This window comes from Patella vulgata, chromosome 3 (assembly GCF_932274485.2).
Source record: "Patella vulgata chromosome 3, xgPatVulg1.2, whole genome shotgun sequence".
NCBI lineage: Eukaryota > Metazoa > Mollusca > Gastropoda > Patellidae > Patella > Patella vulgata.
Genome location: NC_065881.2, coordinates 6,573,897 through 6,587,036, shown reverse-complemented (window position 1 = coordinate 6,587,036; position 13,140 = coordinate 6,573,897). Strand labels below are relative to the sequence as shown.

At 39.4% G+C, this 13,140-nt stretch overlaps 1 protein-coding gene and 1 long non-coding RNA gene across 3 annotated transcripts; both read right to left on the bottom strand.

Annotated features, from left to right (window-relative positions):
* Positions 1-524: 524 nt before the first annotated feature.
* On the bottom strand, positions 525-10,142 carry LOC126815979 (uncharacterized). Of its 2 annotated transcripts, none has more exons than XR_008787725.1 (3): positions 10,038-10,142; positions 1,214-1,486; positions 525-620 (listed from the first exon to the last, which is right to left on the bottom strand). It is a non-coding gene; the product is annotated as an uncharacterized LOC126815979 (long non-coding RNA). The 2 variants fall into 2 exon arrangements; XR_007678157.2 differs by lacking the exon at positions 10,038-10,142 and adding an exon at positions 2,962-3,576.
* On the bottom strand, positions 7,652-10,126 carry LOC126815945 (uncharacterized). The gene is made up of 2 exons (XM_050542067.2): positions 9,996-10,126; positions 7,652-8,822 (listed from the first exon to the last, which is right to left on the bottom strand). The coding sequence occupies exon 2, from the start codon at positions 8,812-8,814 to the stop codon at positions 7,864-7,866; it is 951 nt and encodes a 316-aa protein (XP_050398024.1). The 5' UTR covers positions 8,815-8,822; positions 9,996-10,126; the 3' UTR covers positions 7,652-7,863.
* Positions 10,143-13,140: the final 2,998 nt, after the last annotated feature.

Here is a 13,140-nt window from a genome sequence, read left to right as displayed (position 1 = left end):
TCAAAAGACTAATTCTACAGAAGAGATAATTTACCATGGTGGCAACTCATTCTTTTATATGCAACACTAATTCCTGTATCTAACACCGAACATCAGTTTTAGCTTCTAAAAGTCACGTACACCACGGTGGTTCAGTGAGTACGATGTTGGCTCGCTGACCTGGACCGAGAAGTTCTCCGGGATTTTCATTCGTGGTTCCCCCTTGTCAGGGGTGCAGGGCGGAGGGCCTGGCATGGGACAACGTATAGTCTTTCGGATGGGACGAAAAAACATTGGTTTACATGTAAAAGAACCCTTGGCAGTTGGAATTCGAAATAAGAGTAGACCGTAGCGCCACAGTCCGGGCAGAATGCCGATCATAGGACACTGTATGGCTATGTCGGTCTTCATTAGCCCAGTCGATACAGAATGGTAGGACGTTAAACCCCATATTTTTTCTAAAAGCTAAGTACTATTTGCCACGTGAGAACTGCTCTGTCAGATTCTGTAACACCCCAAACCCACACAAGAAACATAAACATAAATTGTTAAACGAAAAAATTTATTTATAAAAATAAATTTTGGGAAAAATCTGTGCACCGGGATTTTAATATAAATATTTCCTTGACTTTAAAACCACACTGAAAAAATAAAATGAAAAAAAATAATTTAAAATCAGTATCAGTACCATGTCCAATACACATTTGAAATGAAATTGGGATATGGGATAAAAGTGTGTGTGTGAGGGTGTGTGTGGGGTGTGGGGGGTGTGGAAGGGATAACTGTTCAGGTGCTATGGATGGACTTAATACAAGATTTTGCCAATTTTGAAAAAATTCCCAATTAATATGGGTATTACAATCAGTATCGGTACCATGTCCAATACCCAGTTGAAATACAAACGGGATAAGGGATAAAAATGCAGGGGGGGGGGGGATAACTGTTCAAGTGATATGACTGGACTTAAAGCAGGATTTTGCCAATTCTGAATTAATATGGTTATTTGTTAGCTTTCCATTGATGCACAGATTAGGTTTGAAAATGGTAACGCTAATCGTCAAAACAAACTTTTGCCAGATATGCGAGTGTTGTGTATTTTACTGTAAAGTCTATGATTAACCAGCTACAGAGGGATTGCTTCAGGAATATGATGTATAATGTAAAAATAAAAATCAAAATGGCTTAATTGTAAAAATAACATTCTATTAATGAAAGTTGATTTAAAATAACTTACTTCCAGCGCCCAAACCAAATCCACCAAGACCACCAAATCCAAGTCCACCCATCATACCAAATCTGTTGAATCCTCCTAATCCAAATCCACCAAATGGTCCCATACCGAATGGTCCCATACCGAAAGGACCTAGTCCGAAGGGAGGGATGCCACCGAATGGAGGAAGCATACCCATTGGTGGAATACCACCGAGGAATGGTGCTGGAACAATACCAGCTGATGCTACAGCAACCAAACAGGCAACGGCAAGAATAACTTTCATCATTTTGATAGCTGAAAAATAAACGATAATCAATGATATCTAATTTTTCGCTGTTTATTGATTAATTTTACTATAATTAAGAAAGGACAGCTGTCTAGTCGTTCGGATGGGACGAAAACTCAAGGTCCCGTGTACACATTGGCGTGCACGTAAAAGATCCCTTGACAGTTGGAATTCGATATAACAGTAGGCTAGGCCGTAGTGCCGCTGTCCGGGCAAAATTTCCCTCATAGCTCACTGTATGGGGGTACGGCCGTCTTCATTAGCCCTGTTCGGAGCAGAACAGTAGGACGTTAAACCCCATTTCATTTCAATTCATTTCACATTATTAGTGGTGGTTAATCTCCTTGCTTGGATTCAACCAGATTAAGACGTCCACCATCATCATGAGAGACTGGTTGATCGGGACGGCCTAGCTCTAGCCGGTCCGTCACCTCTAGCTGGTCGGTCACGTGGTTTTCGATCACTGGTGTAAGCCACTCGGCAAACCTCAACAGATTCCAGTACCCTACATCTAATCTCGGCTGTATGGCCAAGTCCGCCATTAGAACTACTTTCAAGTTCCCGGATTACAATGGCGTTGTCCATGACGACTAATGACGTCATTGATGACGACGTATTTGAAGAATGTTTTATCATACAAAATTTTCAAAGTTTGAAGCTGTTTTTCTTTCAAGTTTATCCGATTTTCTCTAGACAAGGACAAATTTGTACTGAAAATTCTACACACTCTTCGAACGGCGCAATTTTGAGAACTTCTTTCTAAACGCGGGCAAGTTTCCCTTATAAGTAAACCGGTGCCGCATCGCAAATGTATAGGCGTTGGTGCATATCACTTACTGTTATACAGCCGAGGCTAGATGTAGGGTTCCGGAATCTGCCGAGGTTTGCCGAGTGTGGTGTAAGCGTATGTGGCTTGGAGATAGGGGTGTCTTTTCAACCTCGTGGGATCAATCCTGGCACTCCGCTTTCTTCCCACAGGAAAGACCCCTGAGACCTATTCGCGTGCGCTGCGCTTATCAAAATAAGACAACTTGTCTACGATATCACTGGTTGATCGGGATGGCCTAGTGGTCTAGAGTGTCGGGATTCGACCTCTGGCTGGTCGGTCAACTCTGGCTTGCGGTCGTGGTTTTCGATCCCTGCTATGAGCGTATGTGGCTATAGGGATAGGGGCGCCTTCTCAACCTCGTGGGTTTACTCCAAATACCCCGGTTTCTTTCCACAGGAAAGACACCTGCGACCCGTACACCGAGCATAATAAAATAAGACACCTTGTCTACGATATAACCCTTGGTAAAAGCGGGCGTTAAACACGTAAGGGAATGTCCCGGAGTTCGTATTCCAGTGTAGACCGATTTTAAATCCCGACTTTTCACAAGGAAAGGGTGTCTAGAGAGAGAGAGAGAGAGAGAGAGAGAGAGAGGGGATGATTTACATTAGTCTAATGTCTACTATCTATAAAAATAAGACTAAAGTAACTTACCTTTGTTTAATGTAAGAAGATGCGTTACTGTAGAAAGACAGAAGATGTTTTGACTATCAGTAGAATAAAGTCAGTATTTATAATAACTTGAAATCATCAATCATTGTATATACTAGCGTACTGTGGTATACGAGTATAATCTTATGTTATAATGTTACATCATTATTTGACTGACATCTTGTACATTATAAATGTCCCCAATTCAAAGCATAAGATGTCTTCCTATGACATATAAATAGGCCCACTGTTACGTCATATCCGTTGACATCGATACATAGGATTTATTTTAGCCATGACAATTAATAATTTTGTTGTCAAATGTTTCATCGTCAGACAAGGTCTGGGTGTTGTTATAATTGGACAGGCAGTGTGCTATGCAGGAACTTTTGCCTACGGCTTAATCTATTTTCGAATTTCAACTGTCATGGGATCTTTAACGTGCTGCCAATGCCTTATCGTCCCATCCGAGCAACATATCATCTTCTTTTTTTCTACACCAATCCTGAGTTTATGGACTGTATGCATGTTAATGGACTACAATTCTGCAGGGGGGGGGGGGCTGAATGGTGCGTGTGCGCGCTGTATCATAAAGTCTGTCATTGAGTCAACTGGCGTGGTTTCGATTCCCCGGTTGTACGTGACAAGGAGTAGGGCCGCCTGTTTTCCCCCACTGCTAAAGACCCCTACGTTCAAGCGAATTATTGAAATAAAATTGAACCATATGTTAGTCCCGAAATGACCTAGTTTGTGTCGAGTGGACGTTAAACCCCATCTCTCTCTCTCTAAATGATTAGCATTTAGTAATTGAACATATTTAACAGAAGGTACAATTTTATGGATACACAATTACTGAGTTTAATACTAAGCGACGTTTCAACGAGTATACTCTCATCTTTATCAAGTAAATGATACAAGTATGTAAATAGTAGGCAAATATATACACAATATGCAACAAAATAACAATTAAATACAATTAAAGTTTTAAACTCAGTAATTGTGTATCCATAACATTGTAAGTAAACAGGAAATACATAGTTCATAGTTCTATGAAATACGGGGATCACGTGGCTAAGTGGGTAAGACGCTGGCTCGCTAGCCTGGAGGTCGGGTGTTCGATCCCTGCATTGGCAGAGAAAGTTCATCCAGATTTTACGGCGTGGTTCCCCCTTGTCAGTGATGCAGGACGGAGGGCCTGACAAGGACAGCTGTCTAGTCTTTCGGATGAGACGAAAAACCGAGGTCCCATGTATACATTGGAATGCACGTAAAAGATCCCTTGGCAGTTGGAATTCGATATAAGAGTAGGCGATAGTGCCGCTGCCCGGGCAAAATTTCCCTCATAGCACACTGTATGGCGTATGCCCGTCTTCATTAGCCCAGCATAGGAGCAGAACAGTAGGACGTTAAACCCCATTTCATTTCATTTCATGAAATACAGCAGCATTGCTTGATAAAGATTAGAAGTAGAAACGTCGCAGAGTAATAAAAATTGTATTCAATCCACTCGACACAAACTTGGTCATTTTCCGGACTAACATATGGTTCAATTTTATTTGAATAATTCGCTGGCGCATAGGGGTCTTTAGCAATGGGCAGGGGGGGGGGAGGTTTGCGGAGGACCCAAAGAAAACCCATGAGGTTAGTATTCCATAGAATAATACCGTTTCTATTAAATTTAATAATAATGCATTATACTGTTAAAGGACTGTCTATGAATGCACAGAGCTTAGAAATAACTCTATGATAAATGAAATGAAATGAACTGAAATGAAATGGGGTTTAACGTCCTACTGTTTTGCTTCGATTGGACTAATGAAGACGTGCTATGAGAGAAATTTTGCCCGGACAGCGGCACTACGGCCTACTCTTATATCGAATTCCAACTGTCAAGGGATCTTTTACGTGCACGCCAGTGTGTAGGGCCTACCGAACGACTGAAAGCTATCCTTGTCAGGGCCTATGTCCTGCTCCACCAACATGGGGAAACCACGCCGAAAAATCCTGATGAACACCGGAATCGAACCCGCGACCTACTGTATGATAACAAACCATAATATCATTAATAATGATAAAAATAATAAATTATAAATTTAGGATGGGAATTATTTAAATAGAGAAAGAGGTGGGATTTAACGTCCACTCGACACAAACTAGGTCATTTGTAGACTAACATATGGTTCAATTTATTTCAATAATTCGCTTGTGCGTAGGGGTCTTTAGCGGTGGGAGGAAACCGGTAGACGCGGAGAAAGCCCACAAGGTTGGACAGGATTCCTTACTCCGTGTTACATACAACCGGGGAATCGAAACCACGGACAAGACACACACTACACAGCAGACATTGCAAGCAACAACCAACAAACATCAAATCAAGTGAATGGGTCCGCGTTTGTGGGGCAGTCGTAAGCGCCCACTGCACCGAGAAAATGTTTATCTTCCCGCCCTACACAGCAGACATTGCAAGCAACAAGCAACAAACATCAAATCAAGTGAATGGGTCCGCGTGGGTGGGGCAGTCGTAAGCGCCCACTGCACCGAGAAAATGTTTATCTTCCCGCCCTACACAGCAGACATTGCAAGCAACAAGCAACAAACATCAAATCAAGTGAATGGGTCCGCGTGGGTGGGGCAGTCGTAAGCGCCCACTGCACCGAGAAAATGTTTATCTTCCGGATCCCCCAGCCCCCCCCCCCCCAACCCACCGCACACACAAACACACACACCTGTACAAGGACATTAACGTTTAAGTAATGTAGATGAGCATCTGAACTGCCCAACTATACAAAAAATAGGATTTCTCACTTTACCCCTTCATGGCCTGAATAGAGTATCGGGGATCGAATCTGGGGGCTCTGCGACACAAATACCAAACATGTTGAAGTAAATAAAAAGAAAAAAAAAGATGATATTTATGGGGCCCATGGGGCTTCACAGGCCCTGGGGCAATGTACCGGTTGCATCTCCTCTCTTTGGGCCTGCCTGGCTTCGTTAGCCTTGTTGGTGTAGAAAAGTAGGACGTTAAACCCATTTCATTTATTAGAGGCTCGGGTACCTGCTGATATTTCGAATAAAACATACATAACCTAGAGCACAGCCATACCAATCAAGGTTGCTTAATTTGTTATTAAAGATACGAAATGAAATGAAATGGGGTTTAAAGTCCTACTGTCCTGCTCCTAAACGTGGCTAATGAAGACGGGCATACGCCATACAATGTGCTATGAGGGAAATTTTGCCCTGGCACCGGCGCTACTCATATATCGAATTCCAACTGCCAAGGGATCTTTTACGTGCACGCCAATGTGTACACGGGACCTCGGTCTTTCGTCCCCTCCGAAAGACTAGACAGCTGTCTTTGTCAGGCCAATCGTCCTGCATCATTGACAAGGGGAAACCACGCCGGAAAATCTGGATGAACTTTCTCGGCCAATGCAGGGATCGAACACCCGACCTCCAGGCTAGCGAGCCAGCGTCTTACCCACTTAGCCACCGTGATCCCATATTAAAGATACACTATGGAGATTAGATACAGAGTTGGTAGTTCTCACTATAATAGTTTTAAAATAGGTGATGAAAACAAAATTTGCTGAACATTTCAGTCAAGTTGCTCCACTCTGAACCGAGATATTAGCGATTGAATTTTAGGCCTAGCCTCGGTCATCATTACTAAAGTCGGTACGATAAAAAGCATAGTCTCGATTATCCATTTTTGGATTTAATCATCAATGAGCGTTGAGCAGCAGATCGGATTCAAATCCAGTGAAAATCCGACACTTGAGATGGCATCAATCTTTTCATGTTGATAAATGTCTAATTAATAGTTTATATTAACATTTCAGGCCTAAAGAAAGACCTGCAATAAACAGATTTAGCTCTTGCATAATGTATGTTGAAAGATAGCCGAGTCGAGTACCCAGACACATAAACGAAAAATTTACAAAATATTTAAGATTAGGTGAAGAACGGTCGCACTACATGCAAATAAAAACAAACTTGCGGATAAGACAAACTTCGAAATGAAGATTATCCATTTCATGAATAAATCATGAATGAAAGTTGAACAGCAAATCGGATCCTAATCCAGTAAATATCGCAGGCTAGCGATGACATCGAGAGTTGATTATGGTTTGGATAAGTTAATTAATGTCTAATTAATAATTTAGATAACATTTCAGGCCTAAAGAAAGACCTGCAATAGGCAGATTTAGCTCTTGCATAATGTATGTTTAATATGATTAATACAATGACGTCATTATTAATGTGACGTCATAATGTATGTAAACTTCCAATCTCATTAAAATACAGATCTATATTTCGTTTCGTTTTTTTTATACTTTCGATGGCCTACGCTACATGAAGATCTGACCGGTTGTAGCGATAGGTTGCTTCAGCGGTCATACGAGCGGCTTTTGACCCTATGACGTCAGACATTTGATTAACCAATCAGAATTGATGTTACTCGTGGATTACCCACAGTTCCGTGCAAAACACGCCTAAAACTCGCCGTAACAGACCGTTTCATTGGCTAATCTCTCACATCATTCAAACACGTCAATGATAACAACTCTTCCAGATCCTAGTGAAGTAAAGACAAGTAAAACGAAACGAAACGAAACGAAATAGGATCTGTGTTTTAATCAGATTGGTAAACTTCGATGAAGGGTGTTTACAATATTCAGACAAGAATAAAGCTGGTGATATATTCAAAACCGCCCTAATTTTCTAGGAATGCCGATTTGTTTTCAATTTTATTGGTGGTTAAATTCAATAATCTATAAAAGCATGGGAATTGAAGAAAAAAGATGTCCTCTAGATACTTGTCGACTTTAAATGTTATGGGTTTGTGTGTTGTGTTTTTTTCTGAAGACGCTGTATTCACGATGTGAGAAATCGGTAGCCTATCTACAGACTGGTGTACGTAAGTTGGTTTGGTTCATGTGGGAGTGTGCTGTATGCGGTCACTGGTGCTGTATTTCTGGTTTGAGTTTCCTTTCGCCTCAACATCGTTTTAAAAGATTGCCGGAACTCGTTATCCAGAAGCCAGGAAAATGGCATAAAGACAGGCATACTCTGGGAAACCATTACTATTATCTCCCGTATCAAAATATACCGGTTGCAATCGACATCAACAGAACATCTGATTCTCATTAAACTCCATATTGCCCACGGCATTGTGGTGACCACGGCTATAAACGCTGCAACTAAAATATGAGTAGGAAAAGTTGAAGATCTTTGGGAAATAAGGCCATCTTGAACCACGACGACCCGGGGTTGGCGACTGACTGCGTGACTGATGATCAGTTTTATACCCGCGACACACAAAAGGAAAATTGGCAGTAAATATTGGAGAACAGTCATCCCGATGTGCAAATCATAATTGAGGAAAACATCACATGATGACGTGGATTGTGTTGCTATGACTGGAACGATGACGATTGCAGATAACACACAAATTAAGATGGTACCGACGATTCCCGTATTTCTTTCTCTAGATTCATTTGGACATCGTTGTTTTATCAGGTGGTTTACAAATAATAAGAACAAACAATACACGGTTATTGCTCGACAAACTATGAATGTTACCGATGCAGCAAACAATATTTGACAGTTATCAAAATCATACAAGCTTATATTTAAATAAAAATTGGCAAACACTGGATGTACGAAGATGCTATGTATTAGTTGAACAAAGGATATGACTGCAATTATTATATACATTCCCTTTGTTCTGAGTTTTCCACTGAACAGAAAAGTTACAATCGCTGCACAGTTGAAAATCGTTCCAAAAATTGCAAACACGATGACACAGGCACCAGTGACATTTGGGTCTGATTTGGTTGTAAATATCGCCATAGTTCTAACTGAAAGACAAAACAAAAATGATATGTTTTAATTAAAGTCGCAGGATGAAGTGAGAGGTTATCCAATGAAACTGTCTGTTACGGCGAGCTTTAGGCGTGTTTTGCACGGAACTGTGGGCAATCCACTAGTAACATCCATGCTGATTGGTTAATCAAATGTCTGACGTCATAGGGTCAAATGGCGCTCGTATGACCGCTGAAGCAACCTATCGCTACAACCGGTCAGATCTTCATGTAGCGTAGGTTTCGATTCCCCGGTTGTACGTGACAAGGAGTAGGGCCGCCTGTTCAACCTCGTGGGTTTTCTCCGGGTCCTCCGGTTTTCCCCCACTGCTAAAGACCCCTACGTGCAAGCGAATTATTGAAATAAAATTGAACCATATGTTAGTCCCGAAATGACCTAGTTTGTGTCGAGTGGACGTTAAACCCCATCTCTCTCTCTCTCTCTCTCTCTCTCTCTCTCTCTAAAACTCTGCAACATTCCTCCGAATGCAACATTCTTCCAAATGCCATTGCAAATGCAACATTTAGTTTCTTTAAATTGTTTCAAAGACATTTAGTAACCTTCTTTGATTAGCATTTAGTAATTGAACATATTAACACAATGTACAATTTTATGGATACACAATTACTGAGTTTAATACTTAGCGACGTTTCAACGAGTATACTCTCATCTTTATCAAGTAAATGATACAGGTATGTAAATAGTTGGCAAATATATACACAATATGCAACAAAAATAACAATTAAATACAATTAAAACATGTTTAAAGTTTTAAACTCAGTAATTGTGTATCCATAAAACTGTAAGTAAACAGGAAATACATAGGTCATAGTTCTATGAAATACGGGGATCACGTGGCTAAGTGGGTAAGACGCTGGCTCGCTAGCCTGGAGGTCGGGTGTTCGATCCCTGCATTGGCAGAGAAAGTTCATCCAGATTTTCCGGCGTGGTTCCCCCTTGTCAGTGATGCAGGACGGAGGGCCTGACAACGACTATTATTATTCCTCATTTAATACGACTTAGTCCATTTCATTTTTGCATGCCGAATAAGGGACTAAGAAATAGTAATTTGAATTTTCGAGTAGCAAAGCATGGCGTTAAACCCCATTTCGTGTCTTTATGTTAAAATATAAAACATGTGATTATAATAAGATTGGTATATTACTTACAATTATTGAACACGTTGACTTTCACCACTGAATATTACTTACATTTGTTGAACACGTTGACTATCGCCAATGAATATTACGCACATTAGTTGAATATGACTACTGCATATTGCTTACACTGAATACGTTTGTTTTTGAATTGCTATTGAATTACATCTATAACATCCGGGACGGTTTTTGTTGAGCAAGCCCATTCAACCAATCTAGGTAAATAACAGTCACCCAGATACACCCATTTAAAGACGCTAAATCTACAACTCAATAATTTTCATACCATTCCAAGTCAAAACACAAATTAGAATTCAGGGGGTTGGATGGCCGAATGGTTAACAGGTGCTAGGACACTATGCAGTCAATGTCAATGAAAAAATTTACGACAAACTTTAATTTAAACCGTAATCTTAGACAGTGGCGCGGGAAATGCCTAGTCGTTCGGATGGAAAGAGCGGCTGGGGTCCTGTGTGCACCTTGACATACACGTTAAAGATTCCTTTGCAGTTGAAACGCATTATCAGAATAGGCCGACCAGTTCGGAACAGAACAATAGGACGTTAAAGCATTTTCCATTTCATTTCCTTTTGCTGAGCTAGTGGGAACAGAGCATTGAGAGGTTAAAACCCATTACACTTCTTTCAAATATTAATATAAGAACCTTACTGTTTTACATTTTAAATATAAATCCTAATCATATTGGTGACTTTAAACTTAAATTGCAATAGTGTGAGAAAAATAATAATTTCCACGAATGATGAATGATCGTTAATAAGGTTACGACAGTTTAAGCCTAGATTGTGCCGGGTATGCAAGCCTTTACTTTCCAGTTCTATTTTAACACTATACATCATAGAAGACTTGTTCTTCCAGTGCTCTTACATGAGAACAATAGCAGGGGGCACACTGAGATGTCCCCGATTTTTAGTTGCGAAAGCAAAAAATCCATCAAAGCATATACAGAAATAGCAATGGATGGAAATAATAAATATTTAATATCAAAACATAAATAATCCGGTAGAAAAAAAAAATGAAATATATTATGACAGTATGACCAGTCAGTGTCAACGAGAATATGTGGTTCAAACTTAAATATAAATCTTAAACATATAAATATACTGCATTTTGTGATGACTTTAAGCTAAAATATAATAGTGCTAAAATAGAACTATATTAAGGTAATAATGTACAGAGAAAATGTTATATACATTTCAATCAAGCATTTTCAATTCATAATATTAATCTCCTTGGAGTGACAATTGTTGAACATTCTAACATGAAAATAGGCTTCAAACTTAAATGACAAACTTCTATGTCCCAAAATTTACTATATTTAGTGACTAACAAACAAAACAATAAAGATGTAGGTAAGATAGTTGTGTTAAATTATTTATCTCCAGAGAATTCTGCCTTAACAGGTTTACAATAGCCCTTTTCAGTGTTAAATTGTAAGAGCACTGGAAGAACAAGACTTCTATGATGTATAGTGTTAAAATAGAACTGGAAAGTAAAGGCTTGCATACCTAGCACAGTCTATAGTTAAGGTCTTTAAGTGGGACACAGCGTCGCGCAGACGGCAGAAATCTAGTCTGCTACTTATTATGTAAAATGGATGGGACGAAAAACCGAGGTCCCGTGTACACATTGGCGTGCACGTAAAAGATCCCTTGGCAGTTGGAATTCGATATAAGAGTAGGCCGTAGTGCCGCTGCCCGGGCAAAATTTCCCTCATAGCACACTGTATGGCGTATGCCCGTCTTCATTAGCCCAGGTTAAGAGCAGAACAGTAAGACGTTAAACCCCATTTCATTTCATTTCATTTCATTTATTATGTAAAATCTTATCAGCTCGTAAATATAAGCTAAGCTTTGTAATTGTTAAAACACCATAAATCCACTATTTAATATAAATGATTAGAAAAGTAACTAATATTTGATTTTTAACTATGAATTGTAGTACTCGTATTAACTAAGATTACCCTTACTGAATATCAGATTAGCAACAATTTTTAACATCATATGTACATACAATTAATTTTGTGTAATTATATCTTGATTGAAGTTTCAAATTGAATAGCACAACCTTTTAATACATATTTTAAATAACCTAATATAAATATATTTATGAATTAATATATTGATTACGGAAGCCCATTAGGGTCAATCAAATGAAAAAAAATTATTCTGACTATCTTGTAATTACAAGATAGCACATAGATCACTATCTTGTAATTATAAGATAGCACATAAATCACTATCTTGTAATTACAAGATACTTTATGTAGGCTATCGGTAGCATTTTCGACTTTACCAGTACATCATTTTAAGGAACATTCAGTAAGTATATATGTATAATATATATTACGACTATTGAGGACGAACATGGCACCACTATGTATATAACATGCAATATATTACGCCAACTGGGGAGGAGAATCGTACCACTATTTAATAACGTATTATACACATGTATATATTACGCCGAATGGGGACGAAAATGGTACCACTATGTCTGTAACGTGAACTGGTGGATAGGAATAGACGGTTTTGTATACAATATGTTTATTTTATTTTTCAGTTATCGGAAATGGATGAGATCCAGACTTCGTATGTTTTACTTCAATTTGGGGTTAAAATATAGCCACATATTGTCAATGTTGGCTCAAGCCCATTCCATTATAATTAGTCTGAGTACATTGAAAAGGATTCTGCGAGTGAATCGGTTGCACAGAAGAAAGAACTATTCTGATCTTCTCCAAGTTGTTTTATTCATAGAAAAAAACTGAATGGAACTGGGGGGATACCGTTGGCTGCATCTACAGTGCCGTCATAATGGTTTAAACATTTCGAGACACACATTTCAAACTTTATTGCAAATCCTTGACACTGTTGGTGTACAGCTGCGTTTGTCTAAACGCTTAAAGAGAAGACAATACTACGCCAAAGGGCCAAACTATATGTGGCATCTGGATTCCTACGACAAACTAAAACGATACGGATTGTGTATCAATGGCTGTATGGGCGGATTTTCCAGGTGTATTATATGGCTCAATGTATTTCAGACTAGCAATGATCCAAAAGTTATTGCTGGATATTTTATCGAATCAGTCCGTGAAAGAAAAGGGTGTCCGTTTTTGATGAGAGGGGATCGTGGT

Excerpts from the sequence above, each read along its gene's own strand:
- LOC126815945 (XM_050542067.2), bottom strand. The coding sequence starts at position 8,814 with ATGGCGATATTTACAACCAAATCAGACCCAAATGTCACTGGTGCCTGT.